A 22,410-nucleotide genomic window follows, 5' to 3' on the forward strand; every position below is an offset into this window, starting at 1 on the left:
ACTCTATATATCATTCATATTTATTTCCCTCACACAGCAGATATTAATAATTTTACTTTATCTAAAATCATTACTTTAAAAATCAAATTAATTTCAGGCCATTTAAGCTGAAAACAGACTTAGCAGATCAAACCTCATAATGCTGACCTAAAATATCAATCCTGGCTAGTCATGTCAGCAAAGCAAGAGCAATTAATTCCAAGTGGCAATTTCTATGCTTTCTACCACTGTTATGGAGATGGAGATATGCAGCAAATGAAAGAGAAAATTTTAACACTTTAAGTGTGTAAGTTACATAACTTCATATGAAGACGTATATAATAGGGCACTGAATCCAGAAGTCAGAAATCCAAACCAAGACTTGCCTTGGTCTGGCCATTACTGGCCATGTAATATTTATAACGTACTTTAAGATTTGGCAAACTTAACTAAAAATAGGGTGAATACAATCTAACCTCTCCTTCCTTCCCTATGATATTATAAGGAACAATCATATATTTGAAAATAATAAAAAATTATACAACGTATCACATAAACACAAGATTATATATATATATATATATATATATATATATATACACACACACACACGCACACACACATATTTTTTTAAAGATTTTATTTATTTATTCATGAGAGACACACAGAGAGAGAGGCAGAGGCCCAGGCGGAGAGAGAAGCAGGCTCCATTCAGGGAGCCCAACGTGGAACTTGATCCCAGGACTCCAGGATCACGCCCTGGGCCGAAGGCAGGCGCTAAACTGCTGAGCCACCCAGGGATCCCAAGATGATATATATTTTTAAACACAAGATGGTATTAATGTCAAATGAGAAGATTATCACCAGATATGGGGGAAATATGGTAACTATATCTTGTTTAAACGTTAGTCCCCAATAATATTTCCTCAGGCTACCAAATTAATTTAAATGTGCTGTGACAACTTTCAGGATCCTAAATCACTTGGCAAATAACCTATTTTAGCCTTGACTTAAATATCAACCAATAGCTGTATGCAGTGCCAGCCAAATGTATACATACCTACAGAAGTCAGTAGAAAATTAGCAGATCCAAGATACTAAAAGATTGGCTCTGCAGACTATGTAAAGGTTACAGCTAGTCTTAAAAAGTTAAAAGTAAACAAGTCTACCAATGAAACTCAATTCACAAACTTTTAATATTAAAAGAGCAAGATTTACCGGCAAGACCTCCAGTTGCAGCAGATATTCCAAAATGCCCTTGAGGAGGGATAACCATATTTTCCAATTTGGCACAAAATTCATAGTCGTTTTTATCTGGTGTGAAGCCATTATTGATCATTACCTAAAAAGACATACCACAGCTATAGCTTTTACAACAGACACTGTAAAATGAACTTCAAGTAGTCAACTTATGACTAATTCATCTTTATATTTGGTCTACTAACCAACTGTCAAAAAGCTATCAGTTTTCTCTATTATAAAGGATAATCCCCTGTCCATGAAATAACCTCACTTATTTATTAACATCATTATACAAGATAGTTCGTTTTAAAGTTTTTTACCCTACAATGTGTCAAAGGCTTAAAGAGAAATCTTTGATAATGTTCCATGAAAATCTTCCAAAATAGAAGACTCAGGGAACCACAATGATATCCTTTGAATGATTTATCCAGGAGAGGGATCAGACTCCTTCTGAAACCCCAGTGCTATAGCTCAAATGAATAGGATGAATTTACAGTTTTGACTACAGGTAGCTGAGAATTAGATTGCCATAGAAAGGAGTGACATTCATTCAACTGGAGAGGGGGTGTTAGCAGAGAGTGAGCGAGCAGAAGTGACAGAAATCATATTGACAAAAAGGTAAAAAATAAAAAAAACTGAAAGGGCATCTAACTTTCTATTATGCAGAATGTATTTTTGAAGTAATAACCCAAAATGTCCTTAAAAGAATCTTGGAATCCCAAGGTAGCACAGGAAGCCAGCACACAGCTATTCTGATCCCAGGCAAGCAGTGGCCCAGCCTTTCACTTCCAGCAACCCAACGTAAGAGTGGCTGAGACAGAGTGGAAGAGGAGGAGGGATGTGGCACCAGAGCAAGGCACTTGCTATTATTACTTATTATTACTTCCAGATGCAACTATCACTTGTCAGTGAGTAACAGGATTTAGTCACATACGTAAAATGATATAGTAGTACTCTGTCCACATTTTTTGCAAGAGATCAAGATGCCTGTCAATCAGTATGTAGGGTAAATCTCCAGGTTAACATAGGATGGAAACGTGAACTCCTACCAATTTTTTTGAATTCTTTTTTTTTTTTTAGATTTTATTTATCTATTCATGAGAGACACAGAGACAGAGAGAGGCAGAGACACAGGCAGAGGGAGAAGCAGGGTCCATGCAGGGAGCCCAATGTGGGACTCGATCCCGGGACTCAAGGCTCACCACCTGAGCCAAAGGCAGAAGCTCAACCGCTGAGCCACCCAGGCATCCCAAATTTTTTTTTTTTTTTAAAGTAGGTTCCCACACAGAGGGGAGCACACGTGGGACTTGAACTCACAACTCTAAGATCAAGACCTGATCAGTATCAAGAACCAGATGCTTAACTGACTGAGCCATCCAGATGCCTCACTACCAATTTTTTAAAACCACCTTCCGTTAGTTGGCTAACATTAATAGTTTCCTCCAATCAGTAATGCTCCTATTTCAGTTTACAACATTTATGAATGGTTCTGCTCTACCATGTTTCTTTTTTTTTTTTTTTTAAAGATTTTACTTATTCATTCATAGAGACACAGAGAGAGAATGAGAGGCAGAGACATAGGCAGAGGGAGAAGAAGGCTCCACGCAGAGAGCCCTACGCGGGACTCGATTCAGGGTCTTTAGGATCACACCCTGGGCTGCAGGCGGCGCTAAACCGCTGCACCACCGGGGCTGCCCTCTACCGTGTTTCAAATCAGAATCAACTATGAGTAAGACATTGTCTTTGAGATAAAAAACAAAGGTGTTAAGTTAATCACATCCTAATTCTAATACTAAAAATTCTCAACTATTCCAGTACTTTTTCCTTGAACCTGAACAAACCGAAAATCCATTAGGAGTCTTTACTGTCTAGCATTAATTCTTAAAAAAAAAAAAAAAAAAAAAAAGAGGGAAAAATATATTCACTGTGCTCTGAGTTTGAAGGAATGTTAGGTATGTGATTGTACAGTTAGCACACACCCAATGATTAGTACCAGTAACACTTCTCATGAGATCATCAGTATTCACCTAATATCCCTTATTCATCTTATAGTTTCAACCCGTTGTTAAATACTACACTAACAGTATTTAAAAATCTCTTGTTCTAACTATGTTCTTCTACTAACAGTATTTCTTGCTCCCCTTTGCTTTTTCCCTCTGAAGTTCAAACAATTGGGACAACACAAATGTTTAGGTACTAACTCAATAAACATTTGTTACTAAAATGAGCACAATATTAGGGACTGTCAGGAACACAGATATGATGTCTGCACTGACAAGTTTATGAACATATTGATGAGAAGAAACAAATCATAGTTAACTAATAATTCAAGACAACATATATTAAAGGCCAGATATGTATTAAAGAAAAAGAAACAGAGTTTCGGAGTGATAGATAATTATGAGCTGATTTTTGGGAAATCTGATGGAACAGGGATCTGACCTAGTGTGTTCAAGAATAAGCATCGCTCTACCACACAGAGAGAAAAGGGGAGAATACTACAGGAAGAGAGGAGGCTGAGCAAATATATTAGGGCCAGAACTATGATATCAGTTGTGTATCCCGCCAAGTCTCTCTCAAATGTATTCCTCAGAACACTAACTCTATGGACAGTCACAGGTATTATGTGCAAAAGTATTTCCATGACTTCCTAGAATCTTTAATGTGCTAATCTGCATAGCCATGCCATGTCTCTTCCAACTACGGAACTCCTTTGGGAGGACATTTTGTAGGACGACTGTTCTGGATATTGTTGGTATGGTTCACTGCGTTGGGTCGTGTAGGCAGCCCCCCTAAAACATGTGAACTAACATGCATGTCTGCACTCCGTGTGGCTGATGTCTGGGTCCTGCCATGTGAAGGTGAGCGTGACTTCCCGATGACTCATGAAACAGTATAGGATGTGTAATAATTACAGTGGAACCTAAGTGCAAGGCAACTGTAATGGACTGGACATCTCCTCTAGTCTGATACTTCTAAATTAGTTTGGAATTTAAGGCTGAGCCAATATAAAGTTTTCCAAAGAACTGTCTGCCAGTACAAGGCTAACTCATGATTTCGAGGAAAGAAAAATTTAAACATGTATTTTTAATTTATAAGTATTACACAATCAGGTATTGATGACACCTTTAATAAGCGTAGTTCATATTATTAGTAATCGTAGAACTGCTAGCTGGATATACCCACTTTAAAAATATGCTGAACTCAATGTGTCTACAGGTAAACTCATTACCAACCCTCTCTCTGCCTTCCCACTTCTCACTCAAATTCAAACACAAACAAATGTACTGCTTCCTGGCTCAGTTGTACAATTGACCAGAAATCCAGGAACTCTCTTTTGACTCCCCCACTGCGCATACCCTCCCACCCTCAAGCACAGTCTCTCCATCCTAATTGCCTCTCCTCTTCCCCAGCTCAGACTGCAAGTGGATTCTTGCAGGGAAGACGGTACTCAGTACTCGGTTCAAATCATGACTGCATTACTTTTGTAGTATGACACTAAGTAACTTAAAATGTCCCATATTCCATTTCCCTGAGAATAAGATGGGGATGACTGCCCCCTAGGGCTGCTGGAAAGAGTAAGTGAGAAACTGCATGTAAAGTACAGAATACTGGGTGGGGCCCATTAAGTGTAGGAGGCTCCTTTCACAAATACCATTATAAGAACAGTGCTGCCCAAGTCATCTTCCCAAACTGCAAAAGAGATCATTTCACTTTCCTGCTTAAGACTGTAAACGGTTCCTTACAGGATAAACTACCCAAGACCTGTGTGACTTGCCACCCCCAACCTCTTAACCCCACTACCCACAGTCTCCTCTACCCTCTAGCCGTTTCAAATTACACGCTTTTCTCAAATTTTAAAAAGTCTCTGTGCCTCTCTTCTCTTCCTGTAATATGCATCCCATCTAAGAAATTTCCACTTCCCCTTCCAGGTGCAGCTCAGCTCTGAGAAACTGCTCCTGACCTTCCCCACTCCCACCCGCAGTTACAGGATTCTAACCCCTTGACTCCTTAGTGGTATGTGTGCCACAGCATGTATACCACCTAGCACAGTAATGTTACAGAAGTGTCTCCCCTCCACTAGACTTCAAGTTCTTTGGAGAAAATGACCTCTGTCTTACTCAGATTTGTATCCTGATGGTTTGGGTATGTATATAATGTGTGGCACATAGCAAATAGGGTGCTTAAACGGGTACTGACTAAAAGCAAACCTACTGGCAAGGTTTTACAACACATGACCACTTACGCCAATTCTTTAGTCACTTCTGTTCTCTCTTGGTAACGCTGAGTACATAAACAATATCCAAATTTACATGCCTTTAATTTCTATCAAAGACTCAAAACGAAAAGTCCCACTGGAATACTATTCACCTGAACATCTCTAAGTACATGTTACTTACTGTCAGTGCCTTCTGGTAATATGTAATCTTTGCCCGGACAGGATAGGGTTTATTACGAAAGTCCCTCTGGCAACTTGCTAAAGCTTGATTAGCACCATCACTACAGTATGAGGAAAGGGAAAACAAACAGAAAACGTAAGAACGCTTCTTAATGTTTAGAAACTCACTATTTAAGATGACCAGTGTCCAGAAAGATAAAATAAAATCAAGCGATGACAAAGTCTTGGGATATTTCAGGTTACTTATTCAAAAGACACAAAGTTAATGCACCAAGTTTTCCCCATGATTCCTGTCAGAACTATGGATAATGTCAGAAGTCAATGTTACCAAGTGCTGACAGCAAGAGGAAAGTTCTACTCTTCGACCTGAGACGAGGGCAACAGTCCTTTATGTCAGGGCAGAATTGAAATATGTATAGAGCTTTTAAAAATGCAGGTGCCTAGATTCCACCTCACAACAACTGAAGAAGACTCACAAGGAGGGAGCCTTGGCACCTCTAGTTTAAAAAGCTCCACAAATGGTCATGATGAACCAGGATGATTAAAAATTATGAAGGCAGGAAACAGTAAACAGAAGTGCAGATGAGTAATTTTTCTTACAACTCACTGATTGGCTCAAAGGTAATTCCTCCCAAAACAAACCCGTAAAAATAAAAACTATACATACACAATTCATACACATTATAAATATACCAAAAACTTAGAAATCTTGTAGCCTATTGAAAATCTTTAAATAAAGTGACATGAAGGATAAATAAGGTGGTGTAAATTTCTTGGCTATTTGGTCAAGAGTTTCAACTTTACTTTTGAAAGATAAAGATGAAAGAAACACGACTAATGGCATCACTGAGAACCAGGAACATTTTATAAATCTTTCAAAATATTACATAATTTTAGGTTAAATAAAACAACACGTTTTTATGTTTGAATATGAGGTGGTCTATTGAGTGAACTTTAAAACAGGACCATATTAAAATAAGACCTTTCTACCAAGTTATAAAATACATCCCAAGAAAAAGAATAATATCTCATCTGGAAAATACTCAGATTTGCAACAATATTTTTACAACGTTTCCAAAAAGAAGCTAAAATCAAATAATACAAAAAGCACACACTTACTTTTGATGATCATAATGGATTTGTCCATTGTTGCCTATAATTACTATAGCAGGATTATTTTTCTAAAAATAAAAAAATGATTTGTTTTAAAGTCCTTAGATCAAACAATTCTAGATCATTCTAGAAGTGCTGTAAAGCCTTTTATATCTCTAAAATTCCATGACTCAAAAATTTTAAAATAATGAAAAGATTTCTATTTAGAAAAAATTTAGTAAACTCTTAAAATCATTCAAAAACAGTCTCTGAACGCCTCAATCGAGACTGATGATGTGATCTACGTGAAAAATCAACTACAACACATATTTGAGGGCTCACTGTGTGGGACAAGGGTGGGACCAAGGAAGCTTAGTAACAGGAAGACTAATGCACCTCAACATCGAAGAGTTATTCGAGTTCTCCTTTAAACTCTTAATAATGACCTCTGACAATCAGCAGAGAAACTACTAACTGAAACAAAGATCATCAATCCTAAGGCTGCTAAGGAGCACAAGTTAATTGTTTGCAAGTACATTTTGTTCTGAACTATTTTAGGCTCTCCTAAAGATTTCATCAGAGAAATTGGTGGATCAAAAGGAGTGATTAACATACAAAAAGGTATTAACATGTGAGCTAGTAGCAGTAACACACAGGGGTGTTTTTATGAAAACAAACTATAATTCTAAACACTGCTGGTTTCACTGCCTACCTCTAAATGACTCAGGCTCATGCATCAAAATTACTAAGCACATATAGGGCACTGGGGAGGGAGGTCATTGCAAAGTTCTCAGAGCTGGAGATTCATTGGGACCTCAGGTTTGGGTGTATGACAAATCATGAGCAAAGAGCTTTTAATTTCTTAAGTCTCGGTTATAGAAAGACTAATCCTCATACTTAATATATAGTTCAGTGATTTCTCTAACTACTAACCTGTCAAAAGTGTTAATAAGCTGTATTTCTCATACCCTAACTCTGTTAGCAGATATAGTCAAGTAGGTCACAGTCCCAACAACAAATATACCTTTCCGTCATTGTCAAAAGAATCAAAAAATATTCCAACGCCATTCCACATATCAGCTGATCCAAACACAGGACCCTCCAAGCCCTGATTTTCTGTATACCAAATTGCCTGTAAATAGACAACAAGGGACATTTAGAGGCTAGTGGCATATGCATTGACATACATTTTCTAAGTTAAAGAAATTATCATACCAGGCCATCAGCTCCAATTCGACCTCTTCCAGTCACCCGAAACGTCACCTCAACTTCCCAGTTCTCAAAGGCTGCTTTTGTTTTTGTCCACACTGATCCTCTCTGGCTTTTTAAAGATGGTGCTATTCGAATCTGATCTGAACTTGGAATAGCATCTAGAACAAAAATCAGGGAAAAAGAACTTTAAGTTATAATTATGTAAAACTCAATAAAGCATCACCAAGCTGTTCCATATACCTATAGCCATCTAATTTTAACTTGGTAACCTGTACAATAATTTTGTTAGGAAAAATGACATGTTGACAGTTTCAACTTTAAAATTTTAGAGCTTTCTAACTGCCCTCCCACACCCATCTTGCAGTGAAATAACTGAAAAAAAAAATAATAAAGCTGCAATCATACACTAAAAATTCAAGGGGCAGGAGGGAGGAAATTATGGCTTAAAAAGCAAACCAACTATTTGATTCCCATAATATTCTTTCTCAAGTACCTCAAAAACTTGTGTATTATTTTTTAAAAACTGCAAGCTATTCTACAGGTTTATAGATGTTAGAAAGCTCAAACAGTGTGAAAAGAACATACCACTAAGAATCAAGAGACTTATTCCTAGTCTCAGTTCAGCTGTGAGACTTTGAGCAAATAATTCTCTTACTGTCTTGGGTTCACCATATGTTCACCTGTAAAATGAAGGGGCTGGGCTTGATCACTTCCATAAACACCCCAAAAGTTAGATGCAAAATTTTGTGCATATATACATTCTTCTAGAGAGAGGGTCAGTTCTTTAGCATCAGCAGATTCTCAAAGAGAACTGTGGTTTCCAAAATGGTGGTTTGCATCTCTAAGCTAGGTTCAAATCCCAGCTTCACCACTTCCTAGCTACTTGACTGTAGGCAAGTTTACTCCATTTCTCTAATAACCTCACAGACATGTAAGTGCATAGAAGTATTTCAATGTTAACTAGTCCAGTTATAGGACTAGGTATTAAGGCATCTACCGGGCCTAAGTTTGAACAATTCTAACACACCCTCTTGGATATTAACTAGTTCTGACACCCATTCTGGGGAATAACTGTATTATGTCCTTACAGTTAGAAGGATCTGACAAAAGACAAGTTGAGATACTTTAGTAAGGTCAATCACCGTCTCTCACCCTCACATTGCATGTAAAGGTAGGGGCAAGAGTACCACGGAAAGAGTACCGGACACAGAATCAGAAGACCTGGATGTGAATTCTGTTCTACTGACACTAGCTATGTAGCTTTCCAAGAACCTTAACCTTTCTGAGCAGCAGTTTTTTCATCTCTAAGACCGCTAACACCTGCCTTGCCTGCAAATGATCAAGTCAGAGACTAAAGGTGAAAGCTCTGAGAGCTACAAAGGGTTACAAATTGCCCTGATCTTTTCTGTGCCCTTATGAACCCAGGATGTGTACTAACAGTACAAAAGGACATGACAGTTAAGAAAAGAAACACCATTGATTTGGTCTTCATTTGGGTATGGATGCAATGATCCATGTTTAAACTAAATCTTAAATTTCTCTATTTTAAAAACTGCTTTAAATAATGGATCTCAGGGTAAAATGGAAAGGGAAAAAAATGATCAATGGAATTAAGAAAACAGACTGAAAAGCTACAGTGATGATGAAAGCAAGGGGTATTCATAGCAGGGGTTCCCAGAGTCAACATACAAAAAAGTCATGGCTAAAACACTCATCCCTTTATTTCAAATCTGGTCTAGTTATCCAACTTTGATTTACTCAGGGAAACTATTTGACTTTTTTTTTTTTTAAGATTTTATTTATTTATTCATGAAAGACAGAGAGAGAGAGGCAGAGACACAGGCAGAGGGAGAAGCAGGCTCCATGCAGGGAGCCCGATGCAGGACTCGATTCCCGGACCTCAGGATCACGCCCTGGGGCGAAGGCAGGCTGAGCCACCTAGGGATTCCCACAACTTGACATTTTTGCAACAGACAGGCTTAGTTGGGTATAGGCCAACTACCTTTAGAGAAGTTAAGGCAGCTAATTTGAGTAGTTGATTAACAGTCTTAATTGGCTGATGTATGTGGTGTAAGAGTGAAAGACCCAGCAAGCGGGGGAGGGCAGAGATGCAGAAGTGAAAAAGTGAGCAAATCAACCACCACTACTGAGAACGTCATCATCATTCCAAACCAAAAAACAACTCCCCCGTCCCAAATTTGTGTTTGGTACATCTGCAGCACCTTAGTGCGGTAAGAACCATGTTACCTTGATAACAAAAAGCCCAATGATACATGCTTGGTGGTTGGCACATGGTAAATGCCTCCTGACTCACAGAAATAATTGCACTCTACTTCAAATACTTAATGACTTGGTCATTAAGTCAAATTGAAATTTTATACCTTCAAATTATACATTAATTTCAGGGAAATGAGCCTCCCTCATAAGTGTGTTTCCTATTCAGTGATTACTTTCTAGAAATGGAATGTTCTGTTTCAAGCACCAGGCGTTGTAAAACACGATGTATGCGAACCTCCTATAGACACCTGTTTTATTACACATAAAGATGAAACTCAAAATGCCAGAATTTCTCACCCCACATAAAGGCTTTTACACCCCTTTTGTTTCAAAGGGTGCACCCGATGGCCACTGAACAGAGGTTACAGTGCGCCAAGTGTTAGGGCTGATTCCTTAGTCAGCAGTGACACATCAGCACTAGAAAGTACAGAGACGTTTTCTTTCACATGTGTAAAGATCCAGCAAAGCTGCTCTTATCTAGTCACAGTGACAAACACACAGAGATTACTTTCAACTTCAAGAAAAAAAAAAAAACAACTAAGTATGACTTTTAAAAGGCTGCGTATGTCATGTTATTCCCATGTATCAAGTGCAGAAATACATATATTTTTTTTTGGTATTATCCCTTCTACTACGTAAAGGGACAAATGCGGCTCTGATCACACCAAGGGCCCATACAACCGAAAAGACCGAAGACCACAGCAAATCCCTGAGCGAGGCAAACGCCAGGTGTGGTTCCCAGAGCGTCACAGCGTCCTCGGACACAGCAAGTCTTAAAACTACCCTGAAAGCAGGGGCAGCTCGGGGGGGGGGGGGGGGGGGGGGGGGGGACTCAGTGGTTTGGCGCAGCCTCCGGCCCAGGGCGGGATCCTGGGGTCCCGGGGTCGAGTCCCGCGTCGGGCTCCCTGCGTGGAGCCTGCTTCTCCCTCTGCATCTCTCATGAATGAATAAATAAAATCTACCCTGGAACCAGCACATGCCATCTCCGGAGCCCTCGGGGCGGCACTGACCGTGGCCAGCAACCCCGGGAGGAGACGGCGGGGGAGGGCCCGGGAGCAGCGGGCGAGGTCCCGGGTGGGGATGGCGGGATCCCGGGATGGCGGCGGATGGGGCCGCCGGACTCTCCCGGGGGGACGTGGCGTTGGGGCGAAACGCGGCTCAGGCCAGAGTGGGAGCGCCTGGAAGTGCAGGAAAGTAACTGAACGCCTCCAGACCCAACGGAAAGAACGGACAGCAGAGACCGGGGGGAGGGGGGGACAGGGGGACGAGGGGCAGGGGGACGGCGACGGGGAGGGGGGCGGGGGGAGGGGCGAGGGGGGCGGGGAGGGGGCGGCCCGCGCCGACCTGCGGGCGCGCAGCGGGGGAGGGCAGAGCGGAGGGGACCCCGGGACCCGGCCCCCCGCCCTCCTGCCCGGCTTACTCCCCGCGTGGGCCCAGAAGGGCACAGTCCCGTCGCTCTGCACCAGGTGCGGCCCCTTGAAGCTGTATTTGTACTCGAAACGGCGGTGTGGCGGCGCGGCGGCGGAGCCCGCGGCGGCCGCGGCCGCAAAGTCGCCTCCCGTGCCGTCGCCCCCGGCGAAGCGACTAAGCGACAGCAGCAGGGCGCAGAGAAGAGGCCGAACCCCGGCCCGGGGACCCCTCCGCCTGGATCCCGCCATCTTGGATTCTGAGAAGCGGAGGCCGGCGGGAGGGGGAGGGGCGCGGGAGCCGCGGACGGCCAACAGGGCGCGCGCTGATTGGTGGAGCCCGAGAGCCCCCGAGGGCAAGGGTGAGCCCCGCCCCCGGACTCCGCTGGCCGCGCGGCCGCGACTCTCGGAGCATCAGTGGGCGGGGCCCGCGGGAGGGGCGGGGCCTGGGGCGGGGCTGCCCGCTAGCACCTCCTGTCCGCCCCCCAGGGTTCCCCGCCTCTGGGGACCGGAGAGCGCGTGCCTGCCTGCAAGAAGCTTTCTCCGGCCTCATAACAGGCCTTAGAGGTGGAACCCGCGAGCCCTGACACCTGTGTCCTCTCTGGCTATATGCAATAAACCGTCCCAGTATTTGTTAGCAGAAAGTCATTTTTTATTTTAAGATTTTATTTATTTATTCATGAGAGACACAGAGAGAGAGAGAGAGAGAGAGGCAGAGACACAGGCAGAGGGAGAAGCAGGCTCCATGCAGGGAGCCCGACGTGGGACTCGATCCGGCGTCTCCAGGATCACACCCTGCAGCACTAAACCACTGCGCCACCACGGCTGCCCGAAAGTCATTTCTTTTGATGTGATACTGATTGTTCAGTAGCTGGCATTCATCGGGTGGACTTTGCAGAAACAAGTCTTTCCAGAAACAAGGCATAGTTTAGTGGTATGATGGTCCCAGCCCACTGAGCCCCATCAGCTTGTGTTAGGGCATTTCAAACAGGGGGCCACACACCTTAAGCTAGGAAGTTTGAATATTGTCCTTGAAAATAGGAAGTGTTTCTAATGGTCTTATTTTTTTTTATGATTTTATTTATTTATTCATGAGAGACACACAGAGAGAGGCAGAGACACAGGCAGAGGGAGAAGCAGGCTCCCCATGGGGAGCCTGATGTGGGACTCGATCCCAGGACCCCAGGATCACAACCTGAGTCAAAGGCAGATGCTCAACCACTGAGCCACCCAGGTGCCCCTGTAATGGTCTTAAAGGAGAAAAGGAATGGGGCAGGTGCATTGTTAAGAGAGAACAGTTAGAGAAGAGGCGACCAGAACGTGCCATGAGACCAGAGTTGGGAAATAGAAACAAAAGAGACAAGAGAACTTGACACAATGAATAACTTCAAAACGTAAGGCTTTACCTATTTCTCGCCTAATCACACCTGATCACGCCCTCCACCTTGTATTTCCTTAGGTTTGCCTTTCAGTGGAAGTAATGTTTGCCTCTGCGGATGTTACTAAATACCTGCACCCACTCCATTCCTCCTTCTGTTCTGTTAAGAACACTCTTTTGTTCCGGGTGGCAGTATGTCCAGCTGAAATACTCATTTCTCTAGCCTGCAGGACATCTAAAGAGAGGTTGGCAGAAATACCTGAGGAGGGGGGTCACAGACCAAATAAAAAGGTAAAACCTCACTAGATGAAGGCTTTCCTTTTTCCTATTTGTACTGCTTACTGCCTGACATGTGTATGCAATGCCTGGAGAGCAGCAGCCACCTCGTGACCACTAAAAATGATGGCACAAGAAACCAGAGGAGACCCTATCTTTAATGATTTTTTTTTCAGCTCTCTGGCAGGCCGAGCCTATCTCCAGACTTCTGTTTTCTGAGATAAGGCCCTCACTCATTTAAGCTATTCTTTCCAGGTTTTGTTACCTGCGATCCTAACTGGTATCATAGCTCACATGTATTGAATGCTACTATATATCAGGCACTATTCTGGGTGATAAATATATGTTCATTCATTGAGGAGGAAATTGACCCAATATCTTCATTTTAACACCAAAGCTTTGCCTTAGTAGTTTCATTTATAAGAAATAGTCCTCTTTCTCAAACTATATGTCTATCTTCCCTAAAATAACATGTTGAACGTCTTAAAAGCTGTTCTGCAAGTTTTTCCCAATTATAAATCAGTCATGAGATGTAAAGGCTTCTTTACAGTAGGATGACATTTTACTTTTGGGTCAATACCATAATGTTGGAGTTTTGTGTGTGTGTGTGTGTATGCATGTATGTTTTAATGTATATGTTTTGTAAAATATGGCTACCACTCCCCAATGGCTGAGGAAATTTTTAAAAATGAAACTCCAATTTTTAAATCAGAAGGGGTATATAAATTATGGAAGTCCCTTGCCATCCTACTGAGCCCAGCACAGAGCTGAGAAATGAAGTAGCAGTATTGGGGCTCACTTTGGTAACAGACTTCTTGTAACTTTCCTGGTAAGAGCAGTGACTCATTGTATACCTCTCCTATGCTAGTGAAAAGTGTCCTAGGTGCCAGGAGACTGGCTGGACTGTCCCATTTATAAAACCTATGGTGATGCTTTGCTTTTAAATGAGTAAAAAGAGGGTGCCTGGGTTGCTCAGTCAGTTGAGCATCTGCCTTTGGCTCAGGTCATAATCCCAGGGTCCTGGGATCACTCTCTGCTTGGTGGGGAGCCTGCTTCTCCCTCTCCCTCTCCTTTTCTCTCTGCCTGCTACATCCCCCTGCTTGAGCTCTCTCTCTCTCTCTGTCAAATAAATAAATAAAATATTAAAAAAAAAAAAAAGGAAAAAGACCAGGAGCAGATTGGGAGGCATCTTTTCTTCATGGTCTTCTCCCCACTCATTAAGTGTACTCATTCTTGTTGGCTAGTATCAAGGATAAAAATCTATGGTCTATGAGACACTTACTGATAATAGACCCTCATTTTCACTTAAATTGGCTGTAAAAAATTTCACTTAGTTGCAGCAAATATAGCATTAAAACTAAGCCTACATGACAATTCATTATTTGCGTTAATGGATTAACTATTTCAGGGGTCTCTTAATGACTTTAAATCAATCATTTGATAAGAGTAATGAAAATGATGATATTATCTGCTTGATCCTTCAGTGTGTGATCATTCATTCATTCATGCATGTGTTCATTTGTATTCGCTCATTAAGCATAATTGAATACTCCACTGTACTAGAGACAAGACAGGGAGAACATAACCTACATAAAGAATTCAGATTTTTTTAAAAGATTTTATCCATTTATTCATAAGAGACACAGAGAGGCAGAGGGGGAAGCATGCTCCCTCTGGGGAGCCTGATGCAGGACTCGATCCCAGGACCCCAGGATCACAAGCTGAGCCAAAGGCAGACGCTCAGCCACACGCCACCCAAGTGCTGCAGAGAATTCAGATTTAATCTTAAACAATGAGAAAATTATTAGACATATTTTAATAAATGAAATGTTTTGGGCTAAAAAAAAAACAAATTAAAAACTCAATTTAAAGTGACTGAAAAGGGGCAGCCCAGGTGGCTCAGTGGTTTAGCACCGCCTTCAGCCCAGGGCGTGATCCTGGAGACCTGGGATCGAGTCCCACATCAGGCTCCCTGCATGGAGCCTGCTTCTCCCTCTGCTTGTGTCTCTCATGAATAAAGAAATAAAATCTTAAAAAAAAAAAAGTGACTGAAAAAATAAGGAGAACTAAGTTTTCCACAGAACTGTACGTTAGAGGTAGGACTGGGTACAGGAAGACACGAAGCTCTGCTGTGCATCTTTGAAATTTCCTTGGCTCTACCTTGTATTCACTTTGTCCTCAGGCCTCTCTCCAACTTCTAAGACGTCATATTTCATGGGAGAAAGGAAAAAAAAAACTCTTCCTACTTTGGAAGATGTTCTTCATTTTTCTTTTTCTTTCTTTTTTTTTGGTGAAGATTTTATTTATTTTTGAGAAAGAGAGTGAGAGAGCTTGTACAGAGAAGGGAAGGGCAGTAGAGGAGGGAAAGGGAGAGAATCTCAAATAGATGCTGTGCTGAGTGTGGAGCCTGACACTGGGCTGATTCCAGAACCCTGAGATCAAGACCTGAGCTGAAACCAGGAGTTGGACACTTAGCCAACTAAGGCACTCAGGCACCCCAAAACTTCCATTCTTTATTCAACTTAGGTTACATGCCCATCTTTGGGACATTAACAGTAGCCAAGGGAAGACCACACACTGAATCAATTACTGACAAGAGTATGGGATTACTAGATTAGGTTAAGAACAGAGGTCCTGGGATCCCTGGGTGGCGCAGCGGTTTGGCGCCTGCCTTTGGCCCAGGGCGCGATCCTGGAGACCCAGGATCGAATCCCACGTTGGGCTCCTGGTACATGGAGCCTGCTTCTCCCTCTGCCTGTGTCTCTGCCTCTCTCTCTCTCTCTCTGTATGACTATCATAAATAAATAAAAATTTAAAAAAAAAAAAAAAAAAGAACAGAGGTCCTCAGATCTTAGTGTGGTTCAGAATTTCCCACCTCCAACATTCATAGTTTAGTAGGTCAAGGACCAGGGCTCACACATTTACATTGCTGATGAGTTCCAGGTGATGCTAATGCTGCTTGTTTGGGGACTACACTTTGAGAATCACTGGCTTAGACAAATCATGGTCTATCTCAGGAACTGGAGATGGAGTTGGCTACCCTGAGCCATATGAGCTATGTGTTGGAGCGGTGACTATCTGACCAAAGCTGGGGTCCAGTTTAGAAAGGAAAGTGATGAAATGAATCAGAAGCAACCAACAGCATCTGCTACACTTGTTTAAGCAAGAACATGATAATGCTATAGATTTTATACATTATTAAGGATGCAAGGTGGAAGAGTGATCTAAATTAGGAGGACGTGATTATAAGAACAAAGAGTTTCCAGTTCAAGATTATACCATAGTTCAAATAATCAGATCTTTGTAATCAACAGAGATGCAAGATGTAAGATTTCTGAGGAAGATGAACACAGATTTGGATTGCGTCTCTGGGTAGAACAGAGTATCATGTCTCCTGGGATATGGGTCATTACTGTCTCCATAAGGCCAGTGTATAACTGCCTATGACAGGGCCATAAGCAATTCGCTTAAATCCTTCTCAGGATGGTTTTTAATTAGGTATCTTTTATAGGTGAAGGTGTGATAATACGGAATTTTGATTGGTCAATCTTTTCATCAGTTGTATCTGCACCCAATAGTCAAAGCAGAGTAAGAGAAACAAAAAGGTGTTTCCCAGTGGTGCTCTTTAAAACTCCCTGGTGCCAAGAGATGCTATGAGATACTGTGAGGATAAGAGTTTTATAAGCAGATGAGTGTAGGAGACTTGAACTTCCACATGGACATTAAAGTGTTAAAAGCTCATCTCATAGAAATTCTCTGGTGATGAAGCCCAGTTGATTTTGTTTTAACACATTTCCTAAAGCTATTTGGTCACAGGAGCCTTTTTGCATGACGCTTGTTAACATACTGCAGTACTCCTGTCTTGCAGAACACACTTTTGGAAATGTTGAATGAAACTACTTTGAGACACTATTAAAGAAATTCTGTTTAGGAATCACTCCAAGATTTACAAAACCTCTCTGAAAGCAGTTCACTCTGATGGCTAATCTGAGCGTACCATAGCCAATTTCTGGATGTCTCACACATACCATGATTAAGCTATGATCAAACAGTAATAACACGATTTTTGTAGGACTTCTCTGCTAATTCCTCCTTAGACCACTACAGATGGACAAAATGAGGGCTGCTGATGCCTTATATGCAACAGATATTTAAATATTCTGGGGGGACCCGGGTGGCTCAGCCAGTTAAGCATCTGCCTTTGGTTTGGGTCATGATCCCAGGGCCCTAGGATCGAGCCCCTCATTGGGCTGTCTGCTTAGCAGGGAGCCTACTTCTCCCTCTGCCCCTCCCCCTACTTGTTCTCTCTCTTTCTCTCTCTCTCTGTCAAATAAATAAAATCTTCTAAAAATATTTTTAAAGGTGGCATACAGCTGAGGAATATAGTCATGAATACACAAAGTTTTATATTCATCAGTGAGCATTCCAATTGAATAGGATTTTAGCAATTTAGCACCAACTCCTTCAGAAGTCTGCATGAATAATATGAGGTGTCCGATTACCAATGGTGTTTATTTCTAACACATTCCATTCAGTTCAGTTTCCTAAACGCTTCCTGGATGGCTGCCTATAAGATTTCAGGGTCTCTACTATTTCTAGTTTTTTACTTTTATGTTGAGAACTATTCATAATGTTTTAAATTTTAAGACCATTTCCTTTTTTTTTTTAGCTTCTAGAACTACACTCAACAGTTTCATTAGTCCAGATGAATAAACACCTAGTCATGCTAAATGCATGCTGTCATGATAATTCCATTCAATACCGCATTTACTCCTATTTTACTTCCAAAAAACCGTCTGAAGAAGCATCTTATTAGGTGCATTCTAAGGGTCCCTCCTTCCACTAATCTCCCTTTGAGGCCCTCATAAGGGAGGACACGATAGTGCCCCAGCTTTTCCCCCCAAAATGCTTACTTTCTCTTTTTTAAAAAAAGTTTCTTCCATTCCCTTGCTTGTCCCAAATTGGTACATGAAGCTTGATGATTGCACGGATGAAATGCATAGAGTAAAACCTTACAATTATGGTAAAAACATGGACTTAAATTTAAAGCAGTTAGTTATCAAAGACAAATGGATGCAGGATTCCGCACTAGAATGAATCTGCTCAATATTGACATAGTGAATTGTCCCGAGAAGATTAAACTACAACTAGAAAAGCAGGCGGAGGAACAGTGAGTGACAGGGGCTTTATGGGGGGGCAATGCCTCCCAGGGGGAGAGTTCATCTTCTTACTCAAAGAGACGCCTTCAGGGATCATGTAACTTGAATTCCCTGTGAATTCAGTGTCATCTTAGCTTGACCAGCTCTGGAAGAACATATTAACCTCCGCTTGTGATTTTCAGAAAACCATTCTAATTTAGCAAGTAATTAAGGGTCACATGCAGGATAAAGAGCTAGATAATCTTGGATTACCCACAGGAAGCTTTGTCTCCAAGGCAACCCCCAGTGGAGGGGCTGTTAATGCAAAGGCCAGTCGGTTAATGAACTGGGAATGGTAACTGGCTCCCAGGCCCATTTGAGCCAGGGAAATAGAAATAACAATTATATTGCTATTGAATGATTTAGTGATAGAAAATAAATGCTTCAAAAGCTATAGCAGGCTAAACATTTAGAGAAAGGATATAATTGTTGCTGTTCTGCAAGATCAAGGCTACCGATCTAAAATTAGCTTCTCTTGAATTCAAGCTACATCAATCTTTATTTATGAATTTTAGCCTCGTCTCCAGCTGAATCCTCTGGTTTCAGGGCTTCCTATGACCTAATTACCCCACAGCCTAGTTTCTCCAAAGGGGCAGCCTCAGTAACTACACCAGGCTGGGAGATTGGCCCAAGGAACCTTTGGAAGAGGAGACAAAGGTGGCATTGTCCATCAGAGGCTTTGATAGCTCATGCTGGGCTAAAAAATAAGATAAGGTTGCACAGATAAGCACCATAAGAGGATTTCTGAGCAGGTTGGTAAAGGTGGAATGGGAGGGTGCCAGGGACCTAATGAGGAAGTGCTGTGAGAAGGTGGCGATGCAAAGGAAGCCCCACAAGGAAATCTGAGCTGGATAGGGTAGAGACCTCCAGCACCTCACTGACTCCTTAAGGAGCCTTGTCTTCCCCAATGGCCAAGGCTGGGTCTTACATTAATTCCACAAAGCTGTCTACAACTCCATGAACCCTCCTTCAAAAGCTTACTGAAACACATTTCACACTCAACTGTATGTTCCATCCCACATGCCTTGGTTTTGGGACTCTTTGCTTGTGAATTTGGCAATATCCTATAACCATTTACCAAGAGTCAGTTATGAGGTAGGCACTGTGTTGGATGCTGGAGATACCAAGATAAATGAGATATGGTGTCTGATAGCAGGGATCCGCAGGCTGGTGAATGAGACTGGTGAGCAACGGAGGTGTTGGGTAACCCTGGAAGGGAGAACCACAGCCAGACATACATGGGATGCTGTACATTGTCAGATGTTTAGTAGTAAGAAAGCAGCGAGAAAGATGATCTATCCCAAAGGCCAGTGGGGTGGTAGACTAAAACCCAGCACTTGAGGCAAGGATTTTAGGAAACATTGGCATTGAAAATTTCAGCTCATAATCACTAAATCAAGAGACAGAGGAAAAGCAGAGGGTGATGAACTTCTGGGCTAAGGTAGAAAAGAGTAACAAGCAAGGAAGATATTTTGGCAAAGATTTACTACAACCTCCTTCCCAGGAAAATCAGCCCAGCAAGATGTGTTTTCAGCATCTGCTGAGATATGCACATTTTTGAGTGAATTCTATCATCAGGACAGATTCGAGTATGTGGGAGATGAACGTGATCCAAAACTTACCAGGTTTAGACAACACGAGGAGGAAAGACACAATTCACTTCCACATGACAGAGATAGCAAGCTGATGGGATTTATGAACCTTGTGTGTTTATTTAGAAACTGCTTTCACGATAAAGGAACGAATGCCCAGTGTTGATCAAAAAACAAGAAAGACAAAAGGAAACCTGATAGAATAAAAGCTCATGATGCTCTGGGGAGTTGAGACCCAAATAAGATTGCTCAGTGAGAAGCAGGGCCCCAAGGAAGGTCCAAAGAAATTCAGTCTTTAGGCCCAAAGGCAAAGGAGAAGAAAGAGATACCAGCTCCATCAAGGGAAATGGAAAACGCTTCCTTGTCCAGTGGAGACGGAAAATCTGCTTTATCAGATGGAGCTGGGGAGAGCTCCTTGGGGATGTAGAGGACACTCAGCTGAGATATTCACCTCCCTCCCCCGTTGTATATTTATAAAGGGCAATGGGATGGGTGGAGGTAAGGGGGCCTCTTATTTTCCTTTCTGTGACTATTTGTAAAGATATAAAAGCACAGGGGATGAGAGGGATGGACGTAGTTTTGGGAGCAGAAACAATGAACAAGCCAGATGAGAGGTAGAAATAAACCAAAGCCCTTTGTCTGATGACTTTAAATGGTCTGGAAGTATGTAGGAACGTGCTCTGTGCCTATAATTATGGTCATGATTTATGGTCTTCTCTGGGTTAAATTTCAGATATGCATGATCACATCTAAAAACCATGACAAGAGCCCCAAACTGCAATCAACTCATTAATTCATCTGATTAGCATTTATTGTGCTCCAAGCTTGGGGTGGGGGGTGGAGCAGTGAGCTGGCAGGAGGAAACCTGGGTCTCATAGTGTGTTACATGCTCATAACAGGAGATAGACAATAAAACCATTAACAGATTTTTTAAAAAAGATTTTTATTTATTCACTCATAAGAGACACAGGCAGAGGGAGAAGCAGGCTGCATGCAGGGAGCCCGACTTGGGACTGGATCCCAGGACTCCAGGATCACGCCCTGGGCCGAAGGCAGGTGCTAAACTGCTGAGCCACCCAGGGATCCCCAGATTTTTTTTTTTTTTTTTACAGAAAATTTCAAACTGTGGTGCTTGATACATGCTGCAGAGACTCAATAACAGTACCTGAATCAAACAGAAATGGTGTTGAGAGCGACTGGCGGGGTTGGGTGGGCAGGTGGAGGGCTCTGGGAAGGCCTCATTATGAGGAGACATTTGATCTGAGGATGGAGGGATTAAGAGGGAGCCAAGTAAGGATCAGGGAACAGAGTGTCGGGGCAGAAGGGACAGAAAGTGCAAAGTCCCTGGGGGTGGGAAAGCTGTGACTTGTGGCAGAAGAGAAACCCAGAATGACTAGGGTATGGTCCGATGTTGGAAAAGGGTAGGAGAAGATGCTGGGAGATTACAGGGGCTTCCTGAACATGGTGAGGGGTTTGAGCCTTATTTGAATTACAAATGCAAAGTGCTGGAGTGTTTTCAGCAAGTGACTAGTATCATCTTCCTCTGTGATCTGTGCCATTAAATCAATCTCATGGACCAGTGGCACCAGTGTTATCTGGAAGTTTGTTAGAAATGCAGATTTTAGATCCCACCCCAGACTGAGGCAATCAGAATCTGTACCTTAACAAGATCACCAGGGACTGTACATGCACATGAAACTTTTGAGACGCAGTGCTATAGTCACGTTTGTGCTTTGAAAAGTCTCTAAGGCCCACCTAGTCAGATGGTTATAATAAAAAAAAAAAAAAAGAAAGAAAGAAAGGAAGGAAGTGTTGGTAAGGTTGTGGAGAGGTGGAGAGGTGGGAACACTTGTATATTGCTAATGGGAATGCGAAATGGTGCGGTTGTTATGGGAACCAGTTTGGCTTTTGCTCAGTAATAACTCAAACAGAAGTTATCATATGACCTAGCAATTCCACTCCTGAGTATACATATCCAAAAGAAGTGCAAACAGGTGTTCAAAGAACTTGTCAATGAAGGTTCATAACAGCGCTATTCACCATAGCCGAAGGGTGGCAACAAATGTCCATTAACTGATACAAAAATGTGCTATATCCATATAATGGGATATTATTCAGCCATAAAAGGAGTGAAGAGCTGATACGAGCTACAATACAAAGGACCCTTGAAAACATGTAAGCTAAAGGAGCCAGACACAATAGGGCACTCAAAATAAGCAATAGGTATTCAAAATAGGCAAATCTAGAGGCACAAGAAAGGGGGCTAGTGGCTCCCAGGGACAGAGGGGCGGGAGGGTGGAGAGAGGCTGCTTACCAGGTATAGGGATCCCACTAGGGGTGATGGAAATGTTCAGAACTA

General features: G+C 42.1%; 1 protein-coding gene across 2 annotated transcripts in view; it reads right to left on the minus strand.

Moving 5' to 3' along the window:
* Positions 1 to 11,895, minus strand: part of LMAN1 (lectin, mannose binding 1) — a 29,736-nt gene extending 17,841 nt beyond the window's left edge. For both annotated transcript variants that reach the window (XM_041739714.1, XM_041739713.1), the window contains exons 1-6: positions 11,622 to 11,895; positions 7,928 to 8,082; positions 7,737 to 7,844; positions 6,740 to 6,801; positions 5,622 to 5,721; positions 1,198 to 1,321 (exon numbers count right to left, since the gene is read on the minus strand). In XM_041739714.1, coding sequence (XP_041595648.1) covers positions 1,198 to 1,321; positions 5,622 to 5,721; positions 6,740 to 6,801; positions 7,737 to 7,844; positions 7,928 to 8,082; positions 11,622 to 11,859 — 787 coding nt within the window. In that variant the 5' untranslated portion in view covers positions 11,860 to 11,895. The remainder of the gene's footprint in view (positions 1 to 1,197; positions 1,322 to 5,621; positions 5,722 to 6,739; positions 6,802 to 7,736; positions 7,845 to 7,927; positions 8,083 to 11,621) is intronic.
* Between the last annotated feature and the right edge of the window lie 10,515 nt (positions 11,896 to 22,410).

The sequence above is a fragment of the Vulpes lagopus genome, chromosome 24, assembly GCF_018345385.1.
Source record: "Vulpes lagopus strain Blue_001 chromosome 24, ASM1834538v1, whole genome shotgun sequence".
NCBI lineage: Eukaryota > Metazoa > Chordata > Mammalia > Carnivora > Canidae > Vulpes > Vulpes lagopus.